Genomic DNA, 15,627 nt, shown 5'->3' with positions numbered 1-15,627 from the left:
TTGCTGAATACGTGCAATTGGGTAGTCGAATTGCTCACAACACATTTGATGTTATATACGATCCCTTCGAGTTGCTCTTATAATCTCTCATTGAGTCTCAAGGGCCACGATTACATCTCAACCGACAACTAAGAACATCTTGACTTGATCCATGAAAGTCTCTAGAGCAAAATCAAACTTCCTTAATTAATTAACTTTAATTAACCACTTTTCCTAAGTTATGTGAAATTTTCAATTCTATTGCAGTTACTGGAAATTATTCTTCTAACTGATTATAATTAAGTGCAGTTTATTTGCTACGACAAATAATGAATAAAATCACTACTACAATTTTCATCAAAATTAAAATACGCCGCGGAAAATAACTAGAACTGAGAAAATAGAGCACACCCACAATAAAATTTGACATCGTTATTTTTGGCCAAATGTCCCCGGAAAAACCCAACCTGTGAAAACCGGTGCAGTAGATGAGGTTTTTTTTTTTTTTTCTTTAACTGTAACGGTTATGGAATTTATTTATTTGAAGTGATTTTGGATCTTTGCCGGAGCGACCCCTATTACAATGCAAAGTTCTAACTGCTGCAGTTTTTGATCTACTACATTTTCAGGGATTTGTACAAAACTTTCATTGTTTACAATTAGCAGTCCTTTCATAAGAGAGCTGCCTTTGTTTGCCATCTGATCAGCTTCGCTATTTGACTTTCTAAGAATATGATAAAACTTGCACGTGTCAAAGTCTAGGAGAACTCTCTTCAATCTGTCCAAAATTTTGTTGAGGCTGGCATTGCTAAACAGTGTCCCCAAATTTAGATTTTTTATTATTATCTCTGAATCTCCGAAAACTTGAAGGTCTTTGACTCCTTTGTCTCTTGCAATAAGGCAAGCTTTGAGGAGCCCAAGAATCTCTGCTTGGTTGTTGGATTTCTGGCCTAATCCCCAGCTGAAACAGTCTTTTGAAAACCCATCCGGAGAGTAGATGACCCCCCCAGCACCAGCGGCACCGGGATTACCTTTGGACGCTCCGTCAAAGAAAATTGTGGATAAGTTTTGAGTCCGCCACCAAGATTGAAAATTGTCATCATCGTCTCTTATGCGCCAATCCGGATTGACCTTTTGAGGAGAGAGTAGATGCTTACGCGGATAAGGCACTAGCGGGCCTAGCCACCTCTTTTCTTCGGGCAGTAACAAAGGATCATCTTTAAAATACTGCTGTTGGGCCGCTTCCAGGAGAAAGGATTTAGCTTTTGCAGCTACTTGCAACGGTGAGTGCCTCATCTCTCTGAAAATCAGCTGATTGCGGGCCAACCAAAGCTGCCAACAAACATATTTGGGGAGCGCTGTCCAGATTTTGCGCCAGAATGATTTGGGAGGGATGCGATGGGAATAGAAGAGACTCCATGAGGCAAAGAGGTCTGAGACAGAGATCTGGGAAGGCAATGAAATCTGAAATTCCTGTAAAATGATTCCCCAGACCTCTTTAGCAAAAATGCACTCCAAGAAAAGGTGCTGGGCTGTTTCGAAATTGTTGCTGCATAACACACATCTATGCGGCCCTGCTATGTTCCTTTTTTCCATGTTATCACCAGTTAGGAGTTTATTATGGACCAGAGTCCAGAAGAAGAAATTCACTTTTGGTAAGGCTAGGGAATCCCAGACATTCTTCCAGAAGGCCGGAGTTTGACTGCTGTTTCTTGAGGCCTGCAATGCTCTGTAACCTGCAGCTGTGGTGTAGACTCCGGACTGGCCCCAACCCCAGCTATCTTTCATGGATCTGTTGACAGGGGCAGCGTCCTCCAGCAGATCTTCGAGCAGGGTTTGTTGAAGGGATAACCGGGCAGGGACTCCATGAAAATCCCATCCTGCCCAATCTCCACGCTGATCCCAATTTGAAAGGTCATATATGCTGTTGACTCCTGCTTGCTTCAGCCAGTCCCTGAGATCTGTTATGTCCTCATTGTTGTTCAGAGGTTCTTTCCCCATAATACTGTCGAGCCACAGGTGGGTGCGTTTGCCGTTGCCAGGAATCCTGTAGACCTGTTTGTTGAAGAAGTTGCTGCTTCTGCAACATAATTTCCACACCTGCGTGCAGTTTGCTGTATTAGCATTGTGCAGGTTGCTGAGGGATTTGTTGGGTCCATACTTTGAACGCAGCGTGACGCTAACCGGGTGAGAGGGCTCATGGATCAGCTTCCACAAAATCTTTCCTCCCAGCGCTAGATTGACGAGAGTGGGGTCTCTAATTTGCAACCCGCCTTCTGCCATTGTTTTTTTTACCACTTCCCAGTTCACCAAATGCATTTTTTTTTCGTTGCCCTTACCTCCCTGCCACAAGAAGTCTCTGAGCAGTTTGGAGATCTGCTCCATCACATTTCTTGGTGCTAGGAGAAACGCTGCCTGAAAGATTGGAAGCGCCGACAACATGGATTTAATTAAAATTACTTTGCCTCCCTTAGTCAGCCAGTAGCCTCCCCACGCTGCAATTTTTGTTTTGATTTTAGAGATTATTTCGCTCCATAGCGATCTTTTATTGGCTCCAGATATGATGGGGAGGCCCAGGTACTTAAATCTGTCCCATGTTGCTTGACCTTTGAACCCGAGGAGAGTGGTTATGCCAGAGAGTTCCCGCTCATCTATATTCCAACTGAAGACTTCGCTTTTGCTCTCATTGATTAAAGCCCCTGAGGCTCTGCAATAACTTCTGAGAACAGTGTCAAAAGCTTTGGCTATTCTGGTGGAAGCTCCACCAAGGAGAAGGGAATCGTCAGCAAAGAGGGCGTGGTTCTGGGCATCTGCTCCATGGGAAGGTTTGAGACCTAGAATGTTGCCATTAAATCTTTCAGCAGTGAGCTTACGACTAAGGGAGTCTGCCATTAAGATGTACAGGAATGGGGAGAGAGGGCATCCCTGCCTGATACCTCTCTGAGCTTGGAAAAAATTTGTAGGGCGACCATTGACTAAAGGGGCAATCCACGGATTGTCAATGCAGGCTTTAATAAGATGAACAAAGTGGGTCGAAAAGCCAAAGGAGAGAAGGACTTTGCTAAGGAAAGTGCGATCAACTCTATCGAAGGCGTTTGCCATATCTAATTTTATCAACATACCTTTCTCATTCCGCTGCTTGCTTGAATGTATAGTCTCCTGAACTTGGATTACATTGTCTAGAATGTGCCTGCCTTCCACAAAACCACCTTGAGAAGAGGAGATCAATCTTTTTAACAATGGCTTGATCCGATTTGCTATTAGTTTAGCTAGAATTTTATAAGAAGCATTACACAGCGAAATGGGCCTGAATCTTGCAAATGACTCAGGGTTGGTGTCTTTGGGGATTAAAGCGAGGTAAGTGGAGTTGGTTCCTCCACCTATCTTGGCTTTTTTCATAAACCAACTTATCATTTTGTGAAGATCAGCCTTGATAAGGTGCCAACAAGATTTGTAGAAATGGATTGTGAATCCATCAGGCCCAGGAGCCTTGTCTGCGTCCATGGACCAGATAACGTTTATGGTTTCCTCCTTAGTGATTGGCCTGTAGAGGATTGCGTTACCTTCAGGGCTGACGAGAGAAGGGATGTTAGAGAGGAAGTCAGCAGCTTCCTCATCGTTGCTTTGAGTTCCTTCTCTGTATAGATTCTTGAAATGGGTTTCGGCGGCAGCTTTGACTTGATTAAACCCTTTGCAGACATGGCCCTCAGCTGTTTTGATTTCTGCTATATGATTCCTGGACAGTCTCGCTCTGTATTGCCAGTGGAAGAAGGAGGTGTTCCGATCTCCAGTCTTCAGCCATAAACTTCTGGATTTGAGTCTCCAGTATTCTTCTTCCTTTCTAAAAGATTGATATGTGGATCGTTGGGCTTTTATTTCTTTTTCCAGCAACTCTGCTGTGATATCTTTGCTTTCCATATCTATTTGCAGGGACTGCAATGACTGGACTGACTCCTTTCTTTGATCGGTAGGAGAAGGGGCTGGTCTCTTTATCCAGTCCTTCAGAGCTTGTTTTGTGGCTTTCAACTTTTGCTCCCAGACATAACTTGGGGATCCCGAGAAGGATTTGGCCCATGCTGCCTTCACTGTCTCTAAAAAACCTTCTCTCTCGATCCAAAGAGGGCTGAATTGAAAAGGAATAGGTCCCAGGTTTTCTTCATCTTCCAGGAGGAGCTGAATAGGCTTATGATCAGAGGCAAGTTTAGGCAGAATTTTTGTGATGATAATCTTTGTGTTCATCATTATGGAGCTTTGCACCAGGAATCGGTCTAAACGAGCTGAAATGTGATCTGTTCCAACCCTGTTATTGGACCAAGTGTAAATGCCGCAGACAGGATTGAAATCTAAAGGTCCCAACGCTGAGAGAGCTCCTCCACCATGTCCAGCGTGGGGTCTCTGATGCTGGACCCCCCCCCCCTCTTCTCTTTTGCTTTCATAATGATATTCAGATCCCCGACTATGATGATATTGCTGGGAGAAGACTGCTCTAAAAAGGCAGAGAGAGAATTCCGGCATTCTCGTTTTCAAAGTAAGAAACCGGGACGTAAAGATTGAAGAGGGAGATGGACAACTTACTTGCATTGTGCATCAGTTCCGTGAAGATCCAGTGCTGAGTTTCATGATGATTATTCAGATGGAATAGGTCTTCATTCCAAAGAGTTGCCAACCCTCCAGAAGTTCCCCTTGAGCTGACTGCTTTGCCTGTTCTTTTATTCCACTTTGAACTGCTAATCTCTAGAAGGGCTTGGCCTTCTATTTTGGTCTCTTGGAGCATGAGGATGTCTGAGGGTTCTGCTTTCATAAGGTCCTTAACTGCTTCAATTTTGGAGGGATTCCCCAATCCTCTACAGTTCCAAGAGACGAGATTCATTATTTACTTGAGGGGGGGTTGAGGCCTCCCTTGGAAGGCCTTGGTCTGATATTTCGCCCAATAGACATTTCTATTGTAGCTTGACTTCCTTGTATTTTGAGCCTTTCTGCCTCCTCCTCGCTCTTTTCTTTGCGGGATTTCCTTCCTGCTTTTTTCGTTAGACGCTCGTAGGTTTCATCCTCTGAAGAACCAGAGCTTTCCACTGGTTTTTTCCTTGATATTTCTGCATATGAAGGATTGGAGGGACTGCCTTGGTTGGCCTTGTTCTGTATTGCTTCCCCTCCCTCTTTGTTTGAAGGTGGAGTGTCTGCTTGTTCTACATTCTCCTGGAGTAGAGTTACTTGATTGATCTGAGCACTTTCTGTCCCATTTGGAGTTGCTTCCGTTTCTTGGTTGGTTTTGGTGTTGCTAGGGCCTCCGGCCATGTTGCCTTTACTTGTGCCTTTTTTTGAGTTTGCATTTTTCTGGACTAGGGTCCATTGTTCCCCATTTTGTTTGTCTACTTGTTCCTCAGCCTTCTTTTTACATTTCTTTGCAAAGTGTCCGTGACCATGGCAATGTCTGCATTTAAAGGGTAGCTGTTCATAGTCCAACTCCTGGACATGCGTCCACCCAGCAACAGTGAGTTTGATAGCTTCCGGTAACCCCTCTTCTAGATCCACTTCTACGCAGATGCGGGCGCATGAATACTGGTCTTTTCTCGCAGCTTGATCTATGTATTTTCCCAATGCATTACCTATGATCTGGAGGGATTTTTGATTCCAGCAGTGAAGAGGCAAATGGGGGAGCCTAACCCAGACCGGGACAGCAGAGGGGATGTCCTGGGTGGGATCGAAATCAGGAGACCATTTGTTTAGATAAAGACCCTGGGGTCCCATGAAATACGGTCCATTTCTAAAAATTAAGCCTCTGTCATCCGGGTTTTCGAAGACAAACACAAAGAAACCCTTACCTACAAAATAACTTTTGACTCCCTCTTTGATCAAAGGCTTCCAGTTCCTTTGAGTCCATTCATCAACCGACTTGGGAGAAGGCCAGAGGCCCGTGAACTGACCTATGAGGCCTCTCTCCGCAAGGTTCAAAGCCGCTTTGCAGGTTTCTTCTTCTGGAAGGGCCATAGATGGAATTGTGTCCAATTTCTTAACAAACTTTTGCTGAATCACTGAGGGAGGGCGCTTTGGTCCAGCGACAACCATGGATTTGAATGCAAGAACCTCCGGAGGCGGCGAGGGAGGGGGATCTGGGTCCCCGCTGGCCTCCATTGTCTGAAGCTGGCCGATCTGATGGGCGTAGAGGCCTCAGGAGCGTGCTGGAGCAGCCAGCAGACCTAGTAGAGCGCGGGCGGGGTTGATAGGTAATTACAGCTATTTCCTCTGTACAACTTTTGATGCTCTAATTGAATATTGTCTATTTAACTACTTAGAGTGAATTTTATTTTCAGTAGATGAGGGTTTTATTATTATTATGCAACTGAATTTTCTGAGTACAATCTGGATGCCAAATTGACAATCCTCTCCTAAGAAAATATTGACAAAATATTAGAGAGAATTTTCTCTCTGAATAAGCAATACCTGGACAACTTACTTCAGAAAATCGGCCCTCCAAGAACCCTTGCGGAGTGCTTGTGCAGACCCTCACACGCAAAGCCTAAATCTGCCTTTGATCAAGTCGTTTTGCCTGCTGCTGCCTCTGGAAGTGATTTTTCGACCCTCTGGAAAATTATCCCGACCATTGGAAACTGAATCGACCTCCTCCTCAGCAAAATCAAACTGCCTCATTGAAGCTGCCTATGCAGTCCCTGCACAAACTCCTACGGAATATCTTGACCTTTGTCAGCTGACTCTCTAGAACTGGAAATTCCCTCTAAAATTCACTTCTACTACTCCCTCTTTGTCTCTACGCCCTTCTGTCTCGAACTCTTATTCCTTGCTCTGCTACTGCAGCTGGATAGCTTGATCTCTGCCAAGAAACTCAGCGTCACAAGTGTTTTCTCCATATACCCATCGAGTTGCTCTTATAATCTCTCATTGGTGAACCAACGACCATGATTAGATCCTCATCAATGACTAAGATCATCTCTAACTCGATCCATGCGAGTTTCTAGAGAATTCTCACACTTCTCAATTAATTCCTGTTAATTAATCACTTTTCCTAAGTTAGACTTAAGAAATATTTAATTATTGATCAATTAAATTAATTGAGCCATCTCTAGGTGTTTTCTCCTGAAACGTTTTCTAGGTTTTGGAGATCTAGTGTTCATTAGCCTCTCTAAACAAAGTTGAGACTAGAACACCTATCCGATGCTACAAACACTAACACTCCCTCTTAGCGAGGAAGGTGTTCTTTCTGTCTCATAACATCCTCCCATACACGCTGTTGATGTCTGACAGCTGTGACAACCTGCCACTGCCCACCAACTACTGCGCAACTCTGATTCATCTACCACACTGTAGCTGAACCTCCCTACATCTACGCTGCTACTAACACTACACTGTACACCCTATACTACTGCCAAATCTGCACTGTGCTGCAACTGATCTCATGCAACTGCTGTTGCAATTACTGCAACTGCTGTTGCAATTACTGCAACTGCTGTTGCAATTACTGCAACTGAGAACCAACTCTTGTCCTATTACTGAAAAGGGTTCTCCACTATACCTATATGTTCTCTAAAATATACGAACTTAGCTCTCCCTAGAGCTTTCGTGAGTGTATCTACAACTTGCTCTTCTGTGGGAACATGCTGTAGCTGAACTGCTCCATGCTGCACACATTCTTTGATGAAGTGGTATCAGATATCTATGTGTTTCGACCTATCATGAAACACTGGATTTTCAAAGAGCCTAATGGAACTCTTATTATCACATTAGATATTGGTTGCCTCCATCCTCTGACTGAACAAGCTCACCATCAACGTTCAAAGCCATATATGTGGCTGTGCTAGCTGCCATATACTCCGCTTCTGCAAAGCTTAGTGCTACTGACTTCTGCTTCCTGCTGCCCCAAGAAACAACACCTAATCCAACACTGAAGCAATACCCTAATGTGCTCTTCTTTTCCACTAAATTGACTTCCCAATCTACATCTATGAATCCACATAGCCTGACACCATCACCTCAAGTATACCTCAATCCATGCTCAATTGTGCCACGCAAATACCTCAGAATGTGCCTCGCTGCTATCCAATGTACTCTCTTCGGTACCACCATAAACTCACTAAGAGTGTTGACTGTGAAGCCAATATCTGGCTTGGTGTTGACTAGAGGCAGATACATGAGGGAACCAATAAGCTATCTATACAAGGTTGGGTCAACATCCTCATCCTCTGATGCATCGATCTCTCTCTAGTTGGTGATCATAGGCGTAAACATGGGTCTACAATCCTGCATCCTGAATCTCTTCAGAACCTGTGTAGCATATCTTCCTTGACCAAGGAAGATCTCCCCGTCCTTCTGCCACACTTCCAAGCCTAGGAAGTAATGCATCAGTCCCAAATCCTTCATATTAAATTCTGCTGCCAGGTTCCTCTTGCAGTCTTCTATGTGTTAGTTTTTGTAGCATCAGATGTGTTCTAGCCACGTTTAGCAGAGTCAGCAGCAACACATATCAAAGTTGCGCAGTGGTTGGTGGGCGGCAGTAGCCAGACATCAACAACGTAATAGGAGATGATGCAGAGGCAGGGTGTTGCTACAGGGGGAAGCAACTCTAGAACAAATTCCTCGCTAAGAGGGAGTGTTAGTTTTTGTAGCATCAGATGTGTTCTAGCCACGAAATTTTGTGGAGAGGCTAGAATGCATGAGATCTCAAACCTAGAAATCGTTTATGAAAATTCCGCCTAGAAATGACTTAATTAGATTATTAGTCAATTTCTAAATATTTCGTAAGTCTAAACTTAGGGAATATGACTAATTAATCAGAATTAATTAAGTTATGGTGTGTGTTGTACTTGTTTCTCATAGGCAGTTCTTCGTTGCAAAAACTACGCTGAGAAACCAACTCGACCCGTCTTTAGGTTCAAGCAGGCCCTTGAACTAGAGGGGGCTCCCTCAATTGTTATGAGGCTTTGTTTAACGCTGTTCACTGTCACTGGACAACAACCTATGAAGAACAATGGCCAGATTTATGATTTATTTTGGGTGGTTGCTAATGATTATCCAATCTCTGTTTATGAATAAATCCCTCTCTTCCAGAGTCCTTGGTCAATGTGCTAGCATCCAATTTGACAAAATAACATGATTTTCAAAGAATTTGACAAAAGAATATAAGAGAATACATAATAATTAAGCAGTCATACATAATACTTAATCAACCAAACACAATGGATGCGTGTAGAAGATTTCTACAGCCAAACAAAACACATTCAAAAGATGACAGAAGGCAACAATTAACATATGTAGAGGAATTAACCAAGACAAACAGTCTAGTTAATTAATCTCTTTAAATGATTATAACTTTGCAGGGGATTTTAGAGAGATTGACACTCAATCTATTCTTACCCAGATTTCCTATGTTACTTTGAACATGTGCAGAAAATAAGGTAAGAAAGCACTAGAAAAACATATAGGAAACACAATTTTAGTCAAGAACTGGTGCTAGAACACTTCAATTAGGATTTCTATAATAAAAGCTTTACAAAGTGACGGGGTTTTGGCATCAAAAGCCAACACTTTGAACATTACAAAGAAAAAATATATAAAATAAATCTCTCCTAAACTATTACAATATTTCTGGAATAAAATCCTAAACAAAGGCCCAACCTTGCTCTGTTTTGCGATGAATTTCCTTTATAATTTGCTTTCTGCGTTTCCTGAGACTTTAACATTGGATGCCTATTTCACGGCGATTTAACACTTCAACACAACATTTCTCCGATAATGCGATATGTGATGCCCCTTTGGACCTCTGATTGCCGATTGCCGATTGCCTTGGACTTTCGATCCCAGGGATCCGAGACTCAACAGTTGGCCTTTTTCCTTTGTTTTTTGGATTTTGAAGAGTGAACTTCAACTTGTTCTATCTTTTGATTCAAGAGTCCATTTGGGGAGTCTATATATCGTTGGAAGGATAATTCAAAGTACTTTCCAATGGAGAAGGTCCGATGAAGCTTTGAGCCTAACCTCAAACTTTCCTGTGTATTTACTTAGATTTCCAAAGAAAATTTATATAAGCTTGAGGATTTAGCCAGGAGGTAAACTGGCTAAAATTCAAAATTTTTGTAACTTTCAAGGGTGTCAAAATAAGTTACAATAGTGTGAATGTTCTAGAAATTCATACGGATCGACTTCAAGTTAATCCTAGCCATCGATTAAGATTTAATCTTGGTCGTTGAAGTCTCAACATATGATTATAAGAAGTCGATGGGGCTTGGAGAAATAACTTGTGCAGTTCGATTTCCTCAGTAGCAGCGTTCAATTGCCGGAGAGAGAGCCAGAGAAATCGAAGCAGTGAGAGAGGGGCAGGGATAGTGAAGCTGAAGGAAGGATTCCAGTTCTGGTGAGTGCATTTGCAGAAATGCAGAGGAGCCACAAAGAGGCTGACGCAGTAGCCTCTAGAGGCAAAGTTGATTTTGTTGGGGAGAAGCAGAATTCAGTGCCAGAAGCTGGGGAGAGGTTCCAGAGGCCAGGAGAGACATTTTCCCAGATAGCAGTTGATCAGAGAACCTGAGGAGAAGCTGTTCAGTGTTGAGTGCAGGGGAAACTGTGCTAGGGTGAAGAAGTGACTACGTAGAGCCAGTTTGGATGGCTCAATTTGAGCTGAGGTTAGTGCCCGGATTTGCCTGTGGAGTGAGGAAATTCCTTACTAGACTTTTCTTGCCAGTATTTCTCTGTAGGATTGCCAGTTTCGACATCCAGTTGTACTCGGATTATTTCACTGTTGCATAATAATAAAACCCTCAATTGCTGCACCGATTTTCCCGAGTTGGGTTTTTCCAGGGACATTGGTCCAAAAATAACTGTCATTTTATTTGTGTGTGCTAGTATTTCTTCCAGTGTTTATTTCTTCCGCAATTTATTTGTGCAAGTTGTAGTGTGATTGATTCAGTATTTGCTGTAGCACACAGTAAATAAATCGTTAAAAAATTAATTGAGCAATTAGGAAAATTATTTCCAGTTGTTGCAATAGGAATCGGGTTTCCGATTTTTCACACTATGAGCCCTGATGACCCTCTCAAGAAGAGGTCATCCACATACAACACTAGGATGAGTGGCTTATCCTCTACCATCAGATAGTAAAGGTTGGGATCTGCATCACTCTTGACGAACCCCATCTGCTGCAAGTAGCTGTCAATCCGACCATAACATGCGCGGGGAGCCTGCTTGAGCCCATATAGATATTTCTTCAGTTTTCACACGTGTGCCCCTCTCATGTGTCTCGAAGCTCTTTGGCTATTCTATATATACTTCCTCCTCTATCACCCCATTCAAGAAAGTTGTCTTGACATCCATCTAGTGAATCTGCCATCCCATCTGTGCTGCTTGAGATATAACCGACCGGATAGAAGTATATTTGGCAACTAGGGCGAAGGTCTCCTCATAGTCTATCTCTTCCTCCTGTGCATACCCCTTTGCCACAACCTAGCCTTGTACTTCTCCATGATGTCATTTGTAGCGTACTTGATCTTATAGATCCATCGAGAACCCACTACTGGCTTGCCCTCAAGCCTTGACACTGACTCTCTCTTATTTATACAATCTTAATGAGTTTGAATTTCCTAATGAGGAAGACCCTAAAGTGGTAAAACAAAGTAACAAACCCTTGGTTACAAGCAAACCAAGATAGCTTTACATTAATTATTATTTTATTTGTCTTTTAGCCCATGTAATTAATGAGAAGTGCTCTCTAAGGCTAGTGTTGAGGCCTCCAAATGGCTCAAGATCAAGTTGATGCCCCATCAATGAGGTCTAGAAGATGACACATGCCCTCCCATGTCTCTCTAGGTGACACAAAACCTCCTCTGGACCTTGGATCATTTGCCAAGTGTTAAGTACAATGTGTGGCCGACTGGGCAATGTGGTCCATGTGCATCACCATCTTTGTATGACTAGGGCACAAACAAGCAATGTATGGTACTGAAGAGGCCCATGGTGTGACAATCAATGCTCTAGTACAGTGGAGGCCCATGGCTCTCAATGCTCACCCTATAAGTGCTATTATGACCCTCTGTATGGCTTGGATCCTGTATAGGAAGACCAAGTCCAAGATGAAGACTCGCCTGCAATCTTGTATAAGATCCAATGTGTCTCCTCACCTTTCAGTGCAACAATCCATTAATGTAATTGAGTAAATAAGTCTGCTATTCGGGGGAAAAAGCGGACACTTCATAGTGGCATGCCCTTCCAAATGGACTTTAGAGTGTACATGTGTCACCAAGCTCAACAAGAGAGGTTAATAAAGAGCCCTATTAGGTGGTTTCAACCTCTAAGCGAGTAACAAGGCCATGGTACATCCGTCAAATGGCAAGTGTCATGTGAAATGGTGGTGGAACAAAGTGGGGCATTAGGGAAGGCTCCAAGCCACATGCCATGGTACAAGGGTCGCACTAAAAAGGGAAGTCCACACATTGGGTATATAGATGTAGGAGGGAGCACTCATGGTACATGAGTTACCCCGACCTTTGTTTTTCAACCCTTCTTCATATGCCTTTTGCCTTCTTTTGATTTTTCTTTCTTTTAACTGCTCGGGGCTCCAGGGGATGAGAGCATGATGTGTATGACAAATTAGTGATTACCCCCTTAAGGTTGGGTAGTTCATCGCCTACCAGTGGTTGGGACAATCATGGGTTCCTTAATGATGCAGGGAGGCACACATAGGGGCCCTTTTCCCCACACGCTAAATTTTTATGTCCCGGCCATCTTTTGCATTTTGTGGTACATTTCTTGTTGTAAGTGGCCAAATTATGCTTTTAACTTTCTTTTTAGCTGCATCAACCTCTGGGGCGTTGTTCTAGGCCCAACCCAAAGTGTGGACAAGGGGAGGGGAAGGCTAACTCCTTCTGGACCCGGATGGGAAAAGTGTGAAAAGGGGTTATAATGAGGGGAGGGGAGTGAGATATATGGTGCTGGGAAGCGGGACCACGCAACCAAAATCAAGGCTTCCCATGTAGTGCCACTCCTAAAGCTGGTAGCCAATAGAGGAGATCCTATGGGACTAGGATACAAGATTAACGACCCAGTTGGGACACAGGAACGAGAGTACAATCCAAGCCCATTCTTTCTGCCAAATACCCCCACTAATCCATGTCCAAATGTGCCCAAGTAAAGCAAGCTTAAACACCCAATTGTATAATGCAAAGCCATACATTCGGGGTTGGAAGGCCCAACTTCAAACATATGATCATAATAGATGGGCGAGAGCACATAATGGTTGGCTTAGGTGGCGGAGAAAGGTGGCACATCAAGCTATTTGGTGGCTGCTAGCTGTCGGCTGAAGACAATTCAAAGAGAAAAATCCTCCTATAGGGGTCACCCACTGGTGGTGGGTAACATGTAACCCTCCTAGGACCCCTGCTAGATTGTGTGACAACAGGCCACATGAGAGAGGTAGAGCTCATGCTAAGATTTTCCCCACATGCTAATTTGTAATGTCCCTGCCCATATTTTGCATTTTGATTTTCTTTATTTTAATTTTGCTGTGGCCATGATATGCTCTTTTTGTTTTTTTTTCGCTGCATCCTCCTCGTAGGGTAGAGTTTCTAGGCCCTACCCAAGTATGTGGACAAATGGGTGCCAAATTCAAAAGAAGTAATGGTCAATTGAATCCGAAGAATGGAAGTGAGATAAGGGATTATAATGTGATATGGGAAGTGTTAAGTATGACATAGGGATAGATTGAACTATGCTATCTCAATATGGGCTTCCCAAGTAGTGCCCCCCCCTATACCAATTGTGCCATTAAGGGAGATCCCACTTGACTAGGATCGGAGATTAACCCCCCATTTAATGTGAGAGAACAAGATCATGATCAATGCCCATCCTTCTTCCAGATCACCCCATAATCCATACCAAATGCCCAAAGACAAACAAGCATAAGCACCTGATTGCAAAATGACCAAAGTACCTTTTGAGTGGAAACCTATCTTCATCCATGTTGTCATGCCAGATGGGTGAGAAGCAAATGGCTGATGCAAGTGGCGGAGATATATTGCATATTATCAGCCTGTGGTAGATATTAGGGGCTGTTAGTTGCATGGCTAACTGGCTGTTTGTCAAGAATAGGAGAAAAGTTTTCTCTTATAGGGTTACCCATTTTGGTGGGTAACATAGCCAAATGTTACCTTTTTTCAAGAGATGAAAGTGTGCAAGTTATAATTATTTTATACATTGCATTAAAATTTTCACTTCTATAAGTTATATGGCCATCTCAAGAATCTTTTTCCAAGATGGTGGGGGGTTTCAGATGTTTTTTGCTTACTCAGTAAACATCAACTCGAGCTTGGTGATCAGGTGACATTCTCACAATATTATTGATCAGTAACCATAGGCTCAAATGTCAAATACTAAATTATCAATTCAGAAGGTTGTGGATGAAGTGAACAAGTTGATGGACAGAGGATCAGGCAAAAACATAATTTTTTTCTTTTTCATGTTGCAAGTAGATGCACCTGTCAAGATGCATGACATATCTAACAATTGGTGAGAAATGGATGGAAATTGCTCCGACTGTAATTTAATTAGAATCATGAGGTTATAAAAATGGAATTTGAGAAAATAAGAAGTTTAACAGCTGTGGTAGGAAATACTTTCGCCCGAGTTTGTTGTGGGATTTCTTGCTGTAAAAGCTTTGAGAGCTCATTAGGATTAAGCTACATTGCCTTTTTCCTGGGATTTATGGCAATCCAAGGCTAGCTCAGTCCTATCCACACTAGTGCACCATGACATTTTCTTTCATGTGAAGCTACTCTACAAACTTCCTGAAAAAATATTTCCTTATGCATATGTGGGATAGGATCTACTTTGGATACCTAACCAATAAAATGATTAGCAATTTAATTTTTATTCCTATTTACTTTCACATAAATGTAACTCAGTAGGAATGTAGTTGTTTATGTGTTTTTGTAACTGTTTTTCTCATGTGAAATCAGATATGTCCAAGCATGGTCAGTACCTGGCTCACTTACTGGAGGACTTAACTACTACCGAGCAGCATTCAGGGGATATTGGAATAAAAAAGAACCTGGAGTTCCTGTCAATATTCCTGTCACTGTAATCTGGGGTGACCTTGATAATCACTTGTTACCTGAACTTGCCAGCCTTCCAAAAAACATATTTGTCAAACTTTCCATTTTGCGATGTCCACAGGTTGGTCTCTATAATTTTTCTGAAGTAAACATATTTTCTGCAGCACAAAAATATTGAGTTCATCTCATGAATATAGATCTCGCAATTTGGCTGATCTAGAATAACAGTTCTTACTAGTAGCATCCTGCAGGACAGCTCTATGAGATGGCCTGTCTTTCTGGAATTTACTATATTGTTCACATCACTTGCAGGGACCCATTGAGTAGTTGATCCTCTGACTGGACTGTATTTTGCCTTGGGAAAAATCACAATTTCTGTTCAAGATGAACGGAAATTACATTTTGCATATGCATAAAACATTTCGAAGAATAAGCAAAGAAAGTAGCTCTCTTTGAACATTTCAAACAGAAAGACATTGTTTGCAAAGCTTGCCTTTTTCAGCTCCTCCGCATATTGTAAAAGGTCACCATCCTTCACAGGATTTTTCCAAAAAATATTACATCACTTGAAATTTTCCAACAGGATTTTCAAAAACCATCT

General features: G+C 42.6%; 1 protein-coding gene across 3 annotated transcripts in view; it reads left to right on the top strand.

Moving 5' to 3' along the window:
* Nucleotides 1-15,627, top strand: part of LOC149163415 (uncharacterized) — a 344,148-nt gene that overhangs the window by 144,364 nt on the left and 184,157 nt on the right. For all 3 annotated transcript variants that reach the window (XM_089430741.1, XM_089430740.1, XM_089430739.1), the window contains one exon: nt 14,931-15,147. In XM_089430741.1, coding sequence (XP_089286867.1) covers nt 14,931-15,147 — 217 coding nt within the window. The remainder of the gene's footprint in view (nt 1-14,930; nt 15,148-15,627) is intronic.

Source organism: Pinus tabuliformis, chromosome 5_1 (assembly GCF_031772625.1).
Source record: "Pinus tabuliformis cultivar Carrire ecotype Pingquan chromosome 5_1, CPIR1, whole genome shotgun sequence".
Classification (NCBI taxonomy): domain Eukaryota; kingdom Viridiplantae; phylum Streptophyta; class Pinopsida; order Pinales; family Pinaceae; genus Pinus; species Pinus tabuliformis.
The sequence above is the reverse complement of the archived record's forward strand: the minus strand, read 5'-3'. Positions and strand labels throughout refer to the sequence as shown.